This window comes from Physeter macrocephalus, chromosome 10 (assembly GCF_002837175.3).
Source record: "Physeter macrocephalus isolate SW-GA chromosome 10, ASM283717v5, whole genome shotgun sequence".
Classification (NCBI taxonomy): domain Eukaryota; kingdom Metazoa; phylum Chordata; class Mammalia; order Artiodactyla; family Physeteridae; genus Physeter; species Physeter macrocephalus.
Window position 1 is genome coordinate 33,844,871 of NC_041223.1, and position 17,787 is coordinate 33,862,657.

Below are 17,787 nucleotides of genomic sequence, written 5' to 3' on the forward strand. Positions count from 1 at the left end.
GTTATGACTTCATGCCACAGATCCTGAATTTACCACAATAAAAAGAGTGGACCTGCCTCTTCAACTTTATGGAGGGGGTTATTGGAAGATAGAAAATGAGGTCATTCAATGAGTAACACAGCCTCAGAATTAGTGAGTATCTCTACAAAAGGAGCCACCATGTGTGAGTATCCCATGCCCCAGGCAGCTCACTAGATACTCTCAAGTGCTAGATCCATTAATTCCCATTGAAAATTAGGACCCTTTATGTAAATGAGGAAACTGAATCTCAGTGAGGTCAAATGTCTTGCCCAGCATCAGACGGGTAGAAAGTGTAGATCCTAGATGATGAGTTTGAACTGCAGAATTTCTTAAGTTCCTTATGATTTTACACACATGCCATAAACCCACAGTGTTTAAAGGCACTTCTGAGCCTGTTGGAAATTTTGCTTGAAGTAAGTCAGAAGGAGAAAAACAAATACCGTATGCTAACACATATATATGGAATCTAAGAAAAAAAATGTCATGAAGAGATTAGTGGTAGGACGGGAATAAAACACAGACCTACTAGAGCATGGACTTGAGGACATGGGGAGGGGGAAGGGTAAGCTGCGACGAAGTGAGAGAGTGGCAGGGACATATATGCACTACCAAATGTAAATTACATAGCTAGTGGGAAGCTGCCGCATAGCACAGGGAGATCACCCCTGTGCTTTGTGACCAGGAGAAGGGTGACATATGTATATGTATAACTGATTCACTTTGTTGTAAAGGAAAAACTAACACACTATTGTAAAACAGTTATACTCCAATAAAGATGTAAAAAAAAAAAGAAAAACAATTGACAATTTACACGTGATATTAATAGCTGCCGACTGTTCCAGAGAGTGGTTTGTTTTTGATTCAACAAATTGTCATTTTTAAATGACAAAAAGCTGGCACTTATCTTCCAAACCTGTGAGGAGAAAGACACATTTCTTATTGAAATGGGGGACGCTAGCAGGTCTTTGGTGTTTACAGCAGAGATACTAACAGGCACAACATTTCCAGTGGTTTCTGTATTGTTGCAGGTCCTGGGACCCAAGTGAATGATTGGAAGAGTCCCTTCTTAGATGACGAAGTCTGCAGAAGTGAACTGTTGAGCTGGTTTCATAACCTGCTCTGCCTAAAGATTATCACAGCAGGTGAAGTTGATGATGGCAGTGTCCAGCACCAACGTGGACTAACAAGGATGTTCATTCCATTTAATTCTCCACAATGAGATCTCTCTTGCATAATATATTACCACTAATATAAAGCATTTGTAAATTCTATGCAACACCAAAAAACACAGCTGAAGAGATGAAGATGAGGGTAGGAATGTACTGACTAATATGGATGAAGTCCTACAATAGCTAATTTGTGGAAGTAAAACACAGAAATAGCATTCTGTGAGTAGTCCTAAGGTTAATACCTCAACAGTTACAATTGCCAGTGTGTAAGAATATTGGCAGAATTTTACAACTACTGTGAAATGCAAGAATGTAAAGTTTACATATGAAAGCATAACAGATTAATACCTATTGACAGGTACTAATGAAATAATACAGACTGATAAATTTATTTCAAGAAAATGGTTAGAAAAGTAATAAACAATGAGGATAAATAGGGGCTACCTAATTTTCAAATTCTTCTTTCCTGTCATAGACAGAAACTTATTTAAAAATCTTCATCCCATGTGTAAACAGAGATATGTGTATCATTTGAAAAATGATACTTCAAAAATGCAGCAGTTTTTGAAAGGATTTAATCTATTAGCACAAAGAAATGTATTAGAATATTCAGACCCTGCGTATAGGCTGTGTATCTATCTATCTTACATGTACTACACATAATTTGCTACCCTCCAATTCCCACTCAAGAACTCATCAGTTACTTTGAGGTGCAATGCATCAATTCTGTCACGGGCATCAATAGTTCAGGACTTACACTGACAGTTCTTTGCATCAACTGCGTCTCCAAAATATCCATCAGCACAAAGCTCACAGTACCGGCCTGTTGTACCTGGCTTACATATCAGACAGGAGCCAGACAAGCTGTCACAGCTGCCAGGGATGGAGAAGTCAAGGTTGTCATTGCACTGGCATGGCTGACACGATCCTCCAGGTAGAGAAGGTTGTCCAAAATAGCCTTCTGCACACCTAAGGTGAAAAGTTTCATCAGTGAGTATTTGGGAGGAACTCATGAAACCCTTTGGGGGCAATGTTTATATATTTTTTCATTCTATCCCTCTCCCAGGATATGCTTTCCCTTTAAGCGCTCCTTTTCTCAAATGCAAGGTGATTAAAAGAATGTTTTTCTGTTACTGCAGTGTAGATACAAGATGAAATCCTGCCAGCCCCACTGGTAATTAGATTTCAGCCAGAAAAAAAAAATCTTGTCACTGGCACTGAAGACGAGACCAAAGCATAATAAGAAATCTGCCGCTGGCACAGTGGCAGGATCCAGGTCCATGCTGGAAAGCCTTTGCAGTACAACACATCATATGTACGCAGCTGGTTGTTTCCTGTACACATACGTAAGGTTCACACGTTTCTGTTGCTGCAGCAAGAGCTTGTTGTGGGGAAGCAGGCTCACAAGGCAACTCAGTAGTGAGAATTCAGAGTTTATTAAATAGAAAATCGAAAGAGCCTCATCATTTGTGTGAGGGCCGTATGTCTACCTTACTAATAGGCTTTTATACATTTGCACATCCATATGGAGTCAGGTTTCCACTGAAGAGTCTTTACTGAGTAGCAGGCCTGCTGCATATTACGGTAACATGACATAAGGCGAGACTTAATGGTGCCCAGAACTCTTATTAGCAAACTCCAGTTCTTATTTATTTTTTAAAGGACTAAACACTATTGTACATATTATTGGAAAAACAAAAGTTCATTTATTTATGAGGCATGGGAGAGATTTTTTTCAATTATAGTATCAAATTTCCCTTTAACCACACTGTTATGTTTTACAATGCTACTTAATGTTACAAATGCACAGATACACCTTTATAGGAAGCACTTATTTATATTCTGCTCTGTCTTCTCTTTCAGTTACATTTGCTTATGCTTCATATTAAGCTCCACTTGCCAAAGGAGAAATGAAACAGTACATCTGAAGTCTTATGGTCAGGCTAGCTCTGTTTTCTGTGCCATCTTAGCAAAATAGAAAGTCCTTTACAGCAAGGGTCAAAATTGAAGGGGAATATATCTCAAAAGTACATTATGTTTATGCTCATCTACTTACAGATAAGTAGAGAAAAACGTTCTCTACTCTAGAAAGAGAAATGGTTTAAATACAGTACATCATATAAGGATACTTTAATAATATCATGATTGTGGGGCAAAGTCATTAATTTGGTAAGATACATTGATTAGTCTAAGTTTTCTAGAACATTTATAGGTGCCACAATAATCTTGTAGAATTAACCTTTTATCATAATTTTTAATGAGATTACTAGTTTTAATTTTAACAAAATCTTTTATAAATTGTGAAAGTCATTGTATAAATATTGCTTGGAAGACTACTGCCACCCACAAATGTTAATTATTAATTCTCTGTTGTAAAAATGAACTAATATTTTAGTGCATAAAATTCCCCCACAATCCCTTCAGGAGTGGTTGTCAATAAAGATAAGAAGAAAATCCTTTTGAATTTTAATCCGATTCTTCTTGCCTTACTTGATATTCAGAGCTCATGATCACATCCACATATATTCACATCTCATTTTGTTTACCATTAAGAGAGTGACTTAGCTCCACCAGAATAACAATATAGAATGATCATTATCACAGATAACAAACCCCCATTATTTTCAGCTCACTTTCCTCAAAATGACTTACTGCCCTCAGGAGAGATGGCATTATATAACAAGATCTGGTAATTTTTTTTTTTAACGTAGATACCAATTAATAAGTCCCAAATTCTCCCACAACAATAATTTAAAAAACCAACTCAATCCATGACAAAATAATTACAATTAAATAGAATAACTGAAGAGGCATCTGTCTTTTACTTTTTGTTGTAGGACATGTAAGGAGACTTACTGAATATATATGATACATCATTCATACGGCACTTCACTGAAAGTAAGCATTCAGACTTTATTAGGGGTGTGCAGGTGTGTGTGTGTTTCTATACATAGAACAGTATTCTTAGAGACTTACAGAAATGTTTCAATAGAAATTTTTAAAATTAATTTATTATTTATATATTTTTAAATTTTTGGCTGCATTGGGTCTTAGTTGCGGCACGCGGGATCTTCACTGAGGCATGCAGGCTCTTCGTTGTGGTGCGCGGGTTTCTCTCTAGTGTGGCGTGCAGGTTTTCTCTTCTCTAGTTGTGGCGCACAGGCTCCAGAGCGCGTGGGCTCTGTAGTTTGTGGCACATGGGCTCTAGCTGAGGCGCGCAAGCTCAGTAGTTGTGGCACGCGGGCTTAGTTGCCCTGCGGCATGTGGGATCTTGGTTCCCTGACCAGGGCGCAAATCCCCATCGCCTGCATTGTAAGGCGGATTCTTTACCACTGGACCACCAGGGAAGTCCCATCAATAGAAATTAAAAGGTAATTCTAGGGTCAGTGAATACAATACTGCTAATCATATAACTTGTATTAATAATAGTGTTTTATAGTCTGATCAAGTTGGATTCATCAAATTAACATTAGTGTAAATCACAGTCCTTTAGACCTTTCCAGCCTCTCAGACTTTCACTCTACCAAAACAAATTGTTAGTTGAAATCTAAAGTCCTCTCATTTTCATATGAAAGACAGAAGGAAGACATTTGTAAACAGAGTTAATTGGATTTTTTTTTGCTAGAGATGGACCTTAACATGACAAGGTCCCTGTTCCTTTGCACATTTGCTAACTTTTTTTCAAATCGAATTGCAATATTTTAGAAAGAGATTCTTTAAATGTAGACAACACATGCAGTTATGTAAGATGACTTAGGAACAATATTAAAGGAAGGTATATCTATCGATCTATATATATATCTATGTCTGTCTATCTATCTATCTAAGTGAGAGCAAGAGCGAGAGTGGGGGGGGAGAGAGAGAGGGGGGGGGGAGGAAATGGCAGTGGAGAGAAACAATAATGAAAAGAAGAAAGGAAATTGGTGAGACTTTTCTCTATTTCATTCTGCTCCGTCATTTTTCAACAACTTTTGGTTTACGTTCTTCCTGTCTATAGACTGAAAACAATGCTTCAATCTCCCTAAGCAAGTTAGAAAAGCTCTTGCTTTTTTCCCCTCCCACTCTTCCTTAAACATCTACTGAGCACTTTCACATGATACTAATATAAATAAGGAACAGTCTTTATACTACAGTCCATGGAGAAGAAAGATATAGAGTTAAACCTTGAACAACATGGGTTTGAACTGCGTGAGTCCACTTCTACACAGATTTTTGTCAATACGTACTATAGTACTACGTGGTCCGAGGTTGGTTTAATGTGCGGATACCACACTGTGGATACAGAGGGCCAACTCTAAAGTTATACACTGTTTTCAACTGCACAGGGGTCGGTGCCCCTAACTCCCATGTTTTTCTAGGGTCATCTATACTTAAAAATGTAGCAGTGAACTATTAGAGATATGCAAATACAGTTAAAGAAGTATAGAAGAAGTATAGAAAAGGGCAACCAACTCAAACTAGGATTCACCAAGGACCCTTTCAGGATGACAGAGCTGAATTTTAAGAGCGCAGCAGAGTTGGTCTCAGGCAGAGGTGGGGGAAGGGCTGCAGTCTTCCAGGCAGAGGAAGCAGTATTGGCAAAGGCACAGGGGAGGGTGGCTGGAGTTTAAATGGGAATGGTTGTGGAACTGCACTGTATTCTTACTACCTCCCAACTGACTGAATCAGCTGAAGACTGAGGAAGTGTGCCTGCTTATATGGTGCCTTTTGGCAAATTTAAAAAAAAAGATTCTCTCTGGGCAGATGCAGAAAAATGAACAGACAGTAGACATGGCTGGGCACCCAAGCACAGCACAGCTAATGTATTGGCAAGAAGAGGGCACACTGGATTCGAGCCCCCAGTCTCCGCCTTGGCTGAGTACTTTTGTGCAGTGTACGCACTGCACCACCACAGCTGAGCAGCCTTTTGCAACCTCACTTCCAGTCACAATTTTCCTAATGGCACTACCGAGTAAGCATAACTGTCTCTCGTCTCTGATTTCTGTAACCCCATGCTCTGCATACAGGACTCAGGGATCAAGGAGGCTCAGCCATTAGTAGAAATTCTCACCAGCATAGTGATCAGATGACAATTAGACTTGGTTCAGAGTCAAGACATTTCTGAAGCAGGGAATATCTAAATTGGATTTTGGAATTGAAATTAAAAACAACAACAACAACAAAAAGGGGCTTCTCTGACACTAAATATAAATCATGTGGATAGAACTGTAGGTAAATTTTCCAAATACTAAGCAACTGAATTCAAATACCTTCTGCATTCTCAGTGGCAAATGAGAAATTAAAGTTAACTTTTTTTTTTTTTTTTTTTTTTTTTTTTGCGGTATGCGGGCCTCTCACTGTTGTGGCCGCTCCCGTTGTGGAGCACAGGCTCCGAACACGCAGGCTCAGCGGCTGTGGCTCACGGGCCCAGCCACTCCGCGGCATGTGGGATCTTCCCGGACCGGGACACGAACCCGTGTCCCCTGCATCAGCAGGCGGACTCTCAACCACTGTGCCACCAGGGAAGCCCTAAAGGTGATGATTTTTTTTTTTTTTTTTTCCGGTACGCGGGCTTCTCACTGTTGTGGCCTCTCTCCCTTTGCGGAGCACAGGCTCCGGACGCGCAGGCCCAGCGGCCATGGCCCACGGGCCCAGCCGCTCCGCGGCATGTGGGATCCTCCCGGACCGGGGCACGAACCCGCGTCCCCTGCATCGGCAGGCGGACTCCCAACCACTGCGCCAACAGGGAAGCCCTAAAGTTAACTTTGACTTCTCTCTCCTTACCTAGGGAGGACATAAAAAACAGCTCAGGAGGGGATGGGGTTTAAGGGGTCCACATAGCTCATTAAGTTTCTTGTGGTCCTATGGATCTCATTGGATGAACTTGTCACAGTCTCTTAAAATGTCTGTCTCCATGAAGTGTGATATGTTGCTGAGGTTACAAACTTATTCAGAAAATAGCTTAGTACCCAGTAGAGCGGATGTCATCAGCATTTAGCTCACTTTTTTCCCTCCATGTTCCTTTTTTTTAAAAAAAAAATATTTATTTATTTATTTTTGGCTGTGCTGGGTCTTCGTTTCTGTGCGAGGGCTTTCTCTAGTTGTGGCAAGCGGGGGCCACTCTTCATCGCAGTGCGCGGGCCTCTCACTATCGCGGCCTCTCTTGCTGCGGGGCACAGGCTCCAGACGCGCAGGCTCAGTAGTTGTGGCTCACGGGCCTAGTTGCTACGCGGCATGTGGGATCTTCCCAGACTAGGGCTCGAACCCGTGTCCCCTGCATTGGCAGGCAGATTCTCAACCACTGCGCCTCTCCCGTTGCGAAGCACAGGCTCCAGACGCACAGGCTCAGCGGCCATGGCTCACGGGCCTAGCCGCTCCGTGGCATGTGGGATCTTCCCAGAACGGGGCACAAACCCGTGTCCCCTGCATCGGCAGGCGGACTCCCAACCACTGCGCCACCAGGGAAGGCCCTATTTTTCTCTTCTTGTCCAGATAATAAAAGCCTAGAACCTTAGCAAAGTGCCATGATGAATACCCAGTTCCCTCAACCCTGGTCCTCTTCTTTTCATTTTGTTTAAAACAGTCCCTAGTCAGAGGAAAGCAGTACTATCTCTAAGTATGAGTGCTTTGGCCCCAAGCAAAAGTTTCTGAAAACTGTAACCAGTGTCCTATGTGTGACAGACTATCAGTCCATAGTTTGTCATATCTTGTTTTGCCATCCTCTTGTTCACATTTTTTCTCCATTCCCTCAATTTAAGCAGCAAGACCATCTGTGCTGCTTGACTGAGTTAAGGGATCTGACAGGAAGGAAAGCAGAAACATAGGAATCTTTTGGACTTTGGCTTTAAAGGTCACCATTTCTATGAATGTGGCACCTCCTCCTGCAATTCATCCTCAAAAAGGAAATGGGATGGAGTTAGAAAGGCAGATGGAGGAGAAATGATGAGATTAGGGATGTTGGTGGATCCCAGTTTGGAAAGAAGACAGCAGTATGTGTCCTGTGTGCCCACGAGTGGTAGGAAAGTAGTGGGGAGAGTTATTAGACCTGAGGGGAAAGGTAATCAGGAGGACAGGAAACAGGAAGAGGTCAGCAGAAATGCATTTGGATGAATTACTCAGAATAGGTTGGCCCTACCATATGTACACTACCCAAAACACAGTCACTCACACACACACACACACACACACACACACACACACACACACACACACACACACACTCATTCCAGCACTCAAAGCTCTTGGTACTATAAGTAAGCTTGTTAGAACTTTGGTTCTAACCAAAGCTAGAGGTGGAAAGTGGGGAGAAGAGAAAAAAAGTTTAAACAAATTTTAAAAACTGGAACATAATTGACATATAACACTGGGTAAATTTAAAGTGTACTTGGCTGAGATTATGTGTCCAAGCCCTCACAGATCCTACACATAAAGAATTTGATCTCAAAGTAGAAATTAAACTGAGATAAAAATTTAAAGTTATAATTCCCATCTATCTGAGTCTGAGATGCATTCTTGCTATATAATAAAAGTAGGGGATTTGTGGTCACGTAAGATTAGAAAATGATGAGTTAAACAAATTGAAGAGATTTTTTTCACTCCAGGACTGGTCAGAACCTTTCACATGCTAACAGATGTTTCGCAAATGTAAGTGATCATAGACCTCTATTCCAAGAACATCTATAGCTTGGAAAACATGGCTTCAGTTTTTCAATGCTGATTTTGTGTAGATGATGTGCATAACTGATTACACCAATCACTCACAGAATAGTTTTGATTACAAGATTTTCAGTACAACCCCTATCTCCTTCCTTCCCTGACCCTTATTCTCCCTCACACCCCGGTCTACTTCAGCCTGCACATCCCCCAAAATGTTTCTTCTAATATTTTGTATCCATCTAATGGGCTTCATAGCTCCTACAAACACAGAGAAATGATAGACTCTAAATATTCCTGTAAAACCCTAATCTGTATTCTGGCTAGAAAAATATAATATCACATCTTCCATATAATAATGGATTAAGGTTATTTTTGACTGAAAAACTTGAATTAGAGGTAAGATATGCCAAAGATATTGGATGCATGTTTCTCTCTTCTTTTTGATCAAATTAATAAAGGTTTTAGACAGGAAATCATTCTTTCTGTCAGGTATTTCTTTCCTAGGTGAATTTTATTATTCAGACCAGAATGTTCTCCAGAATATGTTCAAATATTCTCACCCACATTAAAAATGTGAGCTGCTTGAGGGCAAGGATGGTAGGATACATCTGTTTATAGCCTATGTCTAGCCCCATGCACAGCACATGGTAGTTGCCAAACAAATGTTTCTTAAATAAAATGTAGGATTTTAAATTGTAGATGGTTCAGAAACCATTGTCTAACGTATACAGAAAATACATATCATGGAGCAAAAGCAGTATAAATACATCAGAGACTAAGTCCATCTAGATAAATGGATTTAATGGCCTTGTATGACAGAGCAGCTGTCATTTTCCAGTTGCTAAAAGAAAAGGTTGCCTGTAGTGAGCCAGAGGGATTAGGCATTTGATGTAAATCTGTCTTGGCAATGATATGTTCTCCTATTACAGTAAGTAATATGCATGCGTCCTCCTTTTTAAAAAAAAAACACAATCAAAGACTTCTAGTTTCTCAACTGCAAATAAACCCTCCTTATTTCAGTTCTGTTCCTCCATTACTAATTTACAGATGCTGCCATACTCGCAAATAGTACTTGCTGCTTCTAGGAGCTGTCACTGGCACTGTGTCCATAGACTGCTGGCTGATGGCTAAATTCTCTCTGGGTGATTGACTCTTGCTTCATTAGCTTTATGCAGCCTGGTTGAAATAGGGTTGATGGCTGCCAAGGGGACAGGAAAGGATAAGCAGAAATAGACCTCTGTGGTGTTAGGCTTGGTGATGCTGGGTGAAAGCAGGATACTTTCTCTGCCTCGCCCCCTACCTTGACCCCCACCCACCCTCTAGTGACGGAAACAAAAGGGACTATTTTCAGTGCTACACCCAGAAGATGCTGTTGTGTTTGTCAATGACATTATGGGAGAATTTTGTACCATTTTCAGTGAGAGTGAAATAAGGAAGAACCTTTTCCTCCAAAAGATTTTAGGAGGAAAAATAATCACACAAATTACATAAAATAACATCCCTGGCTCCACTGCAAAACAACCTAGTAAAATCAATGGGAATTAAAATACTGGCTTAGAAGTAATTAGATGAGAATATAAATCATGATAATAAATTACATTTTGTTTCGATTTTCAAATATATTTAAGGTAAATTATGGACCACTTGCTGAACTATGAACTACACATTTAAGCTACATTTTAAGGACAAAAAGCTAATTATGAAAAATAAATGTTGCCAACGTAGACAGTAAGATAAATCTTAAAGTGCATGACTTTCCACTTGAACAATACTTTCTAGAAAGATTGCAGGTTAATGCTTAACCTTTAAGATTAAAACATTAATAAAACACTCTGAGTGAATGGAGATTTATAGAGCAATTTCTAGAGAATAAATTAACTATAAAAATATACTGTATTTGTTTGACAAGTGCGGTGAGAAACTTTATTTCACCTGAGTGTGGCGGCTTTTCTGGGGTAATGCGAAGGATGATAATGCCTGTGGTTTCATAACTCCCAAGGTGGAAATCACATTGAAAGACAGTGTAGTATGTGCTTACCTCTCACAGTGTGGTCCTGTGTACCCGACAGGGCATTCATCACAGATCAGGCCAAGACTTCGGTCCAAATGGCACGTTGGGCTAAAGCTATGTTGATGTCATTGGGAAACAACGGGGACAAGGAAGAAGCATATACACAAAGTCATTAGCAGCATATTTTCATTTCTCTGCTTCTAATGTTGCTGTGACAAAAGGGTACAGGCTGGTCATTCTCGTCTCACAGACGGAGAGTAGGATCTGGCCAATCCAGGATAAAATGACATTGCTATTTCTGCAGACGTGAACACAGTCCAACGGACAACAGTATCCCTGTGACATGCTATTAACTGATTTTTGACTGTTCTGGGTCCCTGATCATCAGTAACAAGTGGGACTGTAGAGCTGCTCTTGAGGGATTCCCTGGGCCTGGCAAAATACAGTCTCACATACTTTCTCTCTAGCCAAATCCTGATGAATTTGAAGCAACCCAGAGAAATCTGTTGGAGATTTTGGAAAACTCAGTATGTGGTAGTGGAAGCTGTGGTAGTGGTGGTGGTGGTGATGGGGTTCCTCTGTCCGGTACTTCTGTCACGGGTGTGGATGTGTGTGTGTGTGTGCAGGCTGCTGCCCATGTGTACTCAGGGTTACACTGTTCTGTTACACTCAGAAAAGCTTTCAGATGAGATCAAGCATGCATATTCTGCCTAAATTTATAATAAAATGAAACAAACCAAAACAACCTTGCCATTGCATATCTTCTGGCATGTTCCAAAGTTTACCTCTCTCTTTGTACATATTTCCATCCTGGGTCTGAAATCACGGAGTTGAACACCAAGTCAGGGGCTAGCAGAGGAATTATGTGCTAGCTTTAGCCTTCATCAACCTGTTAACTCTGGCCATACTTCTTTGCCTTGAGAGAGACACTCTTCACGCATGGGCCGTTACCTCAGAAGTGACACAATGGCTCTCTGAAGAGCCATCAACTGTTTTGAATTCTGTGAGTTCTGCTCCTCTGCTGTTTTCAAAGGAAATGCCCCCAACGACTCTTTCTCTCACTATGTTTTCCCTAAATAGATTTATATTCTATTATACATGACAGGACAATTCAGTAGAGGTTTGCTTGATGGCTAAATGAATTAAAGAGAGAACAACAAATTAAACACTGAGCTCATTTTGCTCCTGACACTTGTATGACTTTGGAATACTTTCTTAACTTTTGTGCAGATCCGATCATGCGTACTATTTTTTTAAATAATCTCCCATTGGCTTAACTCATAGTAGTCCTGTAAATAGTTAATAATTCTTTTATTTATTTATTTTTAACTGAAGTATAGTTGATTTACAAGATTGTGTTAGTTTCGGGTGCACAGCAAGTGATTCAGTTTTATATATATATATTTAAAATTATTTTCCACGGTAGGTTATTACAAGATATTGAATAGAGTTTCCTGTGTTATTTAGTAAATCCTTGTTGCTTACCTATTTTATGTATACTAATTTGTATCTGTTAATCCCGTATTCTAATTTATCCCTCTCCCACTCCCTTTCCCCTTCGGTAACCATAAGTTTGTTTTCTATGTCTGTGAGGCTGTTTCTGTTCTGTATATCAGCGATCCCCACCCTTTTTGGCACCAGGGACCAATTTCGTGGAAGACAATTTTTCTATGGACCGGTGGCGGAGGGGATAGTTCAGCTGGTGATGCGAGCGATGGGGAGCGGCAGATGAAGCTTCCCTCACTGCTCACCTCCTGCTGTGCGGCCTGGTCCCTAACATGCCGTGGACAACTACCGGTACATGGCCCGGGGGTTGGGGACCTCTACTGTATACAGATTCATTTGTATTATTTTTTGGATTCCACATATAAGTGATATCATATATTATTTGTCTTTCTCTGTCTGACTTACTTCACTTAGTATGATATTCTCTAGGTCCATTCATGTTCCTGCAAATGACATTATTTTATTCTTTTTGTGGCTGAGTAATATTCTGTTTATATATATACCACATCTTCTTAAACAGTCTTCTATTGATGGGCACTTGGGTTGTTTCTATGTCTTGGCTATTGTAAACAGTGCTGCTATGAACACTGGGGTGCACATATCTTTTCAAATTAAGAGTTTTCATCTTTTCTGGATATATGCCCAAGAGTGGGATTGCTGGAGCACATGGTAGCTCTATTTTTAGTGTTGTAAGGAACCTCCATACTGTTTTCCATAGTGGATGCACCAATTTAGATTCCCACCAACAGTGTACCCTCTCCAGCATTTATTATTTGTACATTTTTTGATGACAGCCATTCTGACCAGTGTGAGGTGATACCTCATTGTGGTTTTGATTTACATTACTCTAATAGTTAGCGATGTTGAGCCTCTTTTCATGTGCCTATTGACCATCTGTATGTCTTCTTTGGAGAAATGTCTATTTAGGTCTTCTGCCCATTTTTTGATTGGGTTGTTTGCTTTTAAAGATTTAATAATTTTTATTTTTTGTTAGTAGCAAGCTATTAGAACCAAGTAGTTCGATCATTTAAAAACTTTCAACCCAACGGAACAGTTAAATGAATCTGTTGAGGTAAGTGGGGAAAAGCCTGGTCTGGCGTATCCTGAGTTTACAAATCTTACTCAGATAAAAGATTTCACGTTAAGGGGTTCTGGTGGCTGACACGAGCAGCAGAAGCAAGTTACACACAGCCGATGGTCTGTGAGAGGGGACCCATCTTTCAGAGAGCAGCCTGTGGCTTGCCACCCATGACCCAAAAGGAGCTCACCAAGGGTGATTTTCTTGGCAGGAGTATGACTGCACTGAGGAGAAGAGGCACACGTAAAAATGGAAAGAAACAATTGTTTTTTCCTCCTCATGCCGTGATTTGCTATTGTTTTCAGACATAAAACGGAGGACTGGATTTTGACAAACCTCTGGAATGCACGTATGTTTTCTTTTAAAACTGTCATTCTTTAACTACCTCATCATCTACAGAGAAAGAGACTCTTAACTAGAAGCCCTAGGTTTCCCACCCATGTGGGACTACAATGATTGAAAGAAAACCATACCAATTGTTTACTGATCCTAAATTAGTTTACCATAAGTCACGTCAAAGGTTCTTGATAAGGCTTCTGACACTTTAAAACTATTTATAAAATAGATTTCAAATGCTTAAATATACTCATGCCTCAGTTAAGGCTGACAGAAGTAAAATAAAACACACTAACTGACAGAAATCAATGCTTTTTCAGAAAAAAATTAAGCAATAACAATATATCAGATTTGACTAGCTCTTTACATTTTTAGAGTGCTTTTATGAATAATTCTATCACATTTTCACAAAATCCTATGAGCTGCTGGGGGCGGGCATAATTTTTCTTGCTCAAAGTCAATGCTAATTTCCAGGAGAATTTAGCACGGGATCTAAAATTTTTGATTTCTAACTTAATGCTCTCTTTTCCCTATAACCATCCAGTATTCAGAATTAAGTGAATTTAAACTTCTAGTAATATAACTATTTGACATGATGAGTGTAAATAAAAGCTCCTCATAAAATATATTCGTATTTGTGCTTTAATACTCCTTAAACAACGTAAACTGAGGGTTCATTCCCCTACTGCTGTAACTGCAGTTATAAGTATGGAGAAGATGGTATTCAAATACAAACATAAAATTAGAATGAGAAATAAACATGTACAACAAAAAATGTCTATAGAATTTGGATTGGCAAATGCAGCAACTTGACACTGATTTTGGCAAATACATGAAGCTAACTGTTCTGTGATAGAAAGAGGGAACTGTAAGATCTTTGTTGACTTCAAGTGATTCCAAGATTATGTCATCTAACTCTAGTTGGCTCGCTCTACACCAGCAGAGGCAATATTCGGCTTCCTGGATTATCCACTCCATGCTACAGAAGACACAAGATATCAAGAATAGCAGGCTTTTTCCACAAACAGGGGGAGGAAGAGAAGCTATTGCTGGAATAAACAGTAAGGAGCTACACACAGAAACAGTCTTTTTAAATGGCTAAATGTAAATTTTTATATTTATAATAATCCATTTATAAGTAAGTGTATATATGTACATACAAATGAATATGTATGTGAGCATATGTGCATGTGTTTAGGTATGTGAATGTATAAATACAGATACAATTAGCTTTGTTCCAGAATGCATTTAATCTTACCTATCAAAATATGTACATTAAGATAAAATGATGCCATATGATTAAAGAGAAAAAAACTAAAAAATAAGATAAAATCAGGGGTAAATTTAGAGTGCAGAATGTATATTGTAAAAAATGCATATATATGTGTATATGTATATATTGTACAATATGTTCATTGGATAGTGGCAGATCAACATATGGCTTTGAACTTTCTCACAGCCAATGCAAGAGGGAACTGAATTGCCTCTTGGTTTCTGTGATGTGACAGGAAATAATGAATTTTTTCAACACTGGTATAAGTTTTCCATCATTAGGGGTTAGACAATCAGGACATGTTCTACGTTTGCATATAAAATAGGAGAGCAGGACTCCTTTTAACTAATTGTTACTTGGAACACTTGGGTAGGGGAAGACAGACCAGAAGGGATAAGATGCTGCAAAGTGTCGGTGAGTGAGGAAGCTAGGGCTAAGATGGTGTGACTGTCCACGAATAACTGCTGAAGGAGCAGAGGACTGAGAGAAAGAGGAGAAAAATGAAGGGCAAATCATCTTACTTCATGACTGTGGTTTGGGTCACACGAATTTTTGAAATTTCTCCATAAGTTTTTTCTTCTTTCAGTTCAGTGATATCTGTTCTCTTTATTCTCAGGAGACCCATTTAGCAAACATATTTCTTTAATTATCTTTAAATAATGTGAAATCTGATGTAATGTCCATAATTGGATTTTGTAATTAGAATTGGGTTATTTTCTGTGTTTCTCTAAATATGAGTTTCTCATTTAGCAAAACAGGAATATGATCTGAGTAAAGCCTTCATGCTGATAAATTATGAAAGCAAATACTTAGCATAGTGCCACAATAAATTAAATAATTAAACCTGCAGTTTTTCATCCTGTCTAGCTCCTTACATTTGAGTTAGCATAGCTGTTGCCAAACACTAGAGTCATTTTTTACAATGGACATTCATAGTTTGTCTGACATTAAGTTCTATTAAATTTTTTTTTTTGCCTCTCTTCAATGTCTCTGTAATTATTTCTATTTCTATAGTGCCATTGGAAGAAGCACAGAGAGGTGAATCAGAATATACGGGTTCTAATATTGGTTCTGCCACAAGCAAGGTGTATGATCATGATCCAGGCACTTAATTTCTCTGGAGTTTAGTTTTCCCTCTGGTATATGGGACTAGTAAGATACACGATAATCACCTGTGTGTACATAAAACTATATGTGGGAAAGTGCTCTAAAATACCTAGCACACTCTAAAATTTCGAAATAAAGTTGTTGAAATGAACATGTCCTTAAATTTAAATTTTTCCTTAGAATATTTCTATTTCTTTGTTATAAGTACTAATTTTAACAACAATTCAACGTGGCCCCTTGAGTGAGTCCAAAAGTCAGCTCTAGAAGTGGTCCATCCTTTCAAAAATTTAAAGTTTAGCATTTCTGATGTGCACAAAGAAGTAGTATTCACAATGATATTAGTAGACAGAACTTATTAAGAGCCTACTCTCTGTTCAGCTTTGTGCCAAGATTATCTCCAATTTTATTATATAACTGATGAAAATCTACAATGATTTCAATAATATTATTTATTCAAACACATCCTAAGTGTTCAAGGGCAGACAATCATGTGTCTCTTTCATATCATATTTAATCTATAAGCTGTGTGATGCCAGAAGTTAATATAAACATTTGAAATATTTACATTTTTATTTGCTCTCTAGAGATAAATTTCACTACCTAGTTACAATCTATAGCTAGAATATATACATCACCAAGATGAGATGGCTAAGCAAACAGTGGACACTGTAAATAGTTGATGAAGTGATATATATATATATAATTTAAATATTATATGCTTGTCTGTATTCATACATCATAATAATTATACTGATCTATCTCTATCTCCCTACACATTTGATTTATTTTGCAATATTATCTAATAAATTTGGGGCCAAAATGCTTATGATCTATAAGATTTATGACTGGGGATTAAATAGATAAATCACCAAGGCAAAACTATCACTAAGCCTTACGATTCTAGATGAAGGTTGCAGCAACCTTTAGTTGAATTTTTTTTTCTGAATAACTTATGAACATTCAAATCCCATCTTCTGAATAATATGTAACTAGTCAAGTTATTCCTCATAGTTTCTAACTCAGATTATAAGTGTAATGACTTTTTAAAAACTTTTAAAAGGCGAGTTTCTCTAAGTCATTAAGTGTCCCCATTATTTAGTGAATAAAAAAATTCAGGTTATTAGATTAAAATGAATTTTTCTCATCACTATTGTGCAGCTAAACTGTGTTAATTTTCAAAGTTGTTTTAAATTTAAAAGACCTAATACCTCTGAAAACAAATTTTTAAACAAAGTGGATCATCACTGTTCCCTCTACTTATAAAAATGCCACCTTTTTATTGAAGTATAGTTGATTTACAATATTGTTAATTTCAGGGGTACAGCACAGTGATTCAGGTTTTTTACAGATTATATTCCATTATAGGTTATTACAAGATACTGGGTATAATTCCCGGTAAAAATGTCACATTTAAAGCTGGCATTTAAAATTGGTTTTTGCCCTCTATTGCCAATTCTACTTCTAAAGTTAAAATTATTACTTAAGGGGCTTCCCTGGTGGCGCAGTGGTTGCGCGTCCGCCTGCCAATGCAGGGGAACCGGGTTCGCGCCCCGGTCTGGGAGGATCCCACATGCCACGGAGCGGCTGGGCCCGTGAGCCATGGCCGCTGGGCCTGCGCGTCCGGAGCCTGTGCTCCGCAACGGGAGAGGCC

The 17,787-nt window shown here is 38.9% G+C and overlaps 1 protein-coding gene across 1 annotated transcript in view; it reads right to left on the minus strand.

Annotated features, from left to right (window-relative positions):
• The window catches only part of LAMA2 (laminin subunit alpha 2), a 621,727-nt gene that overhangs the window by 210,636 nt on the left and 393,304 nt on the right, over positions 1-17,787 (minus strand). The window contains exons 18-19 of the mRNA XM_024122539.3: positions 10,864-10,950; positions 1,948-2,159 (exon numbers count right to left, since the gene is read on the minus strand). Coding sequence (XP_023978307.1) covers positions 1,948-2,159; positions 10,864-10,950 — 299 coding nt within the window. The remainder of the gene's footprint in view (positions 1-1,947; positions 2,160-10,863; positions 10,951-17,787) is intronic.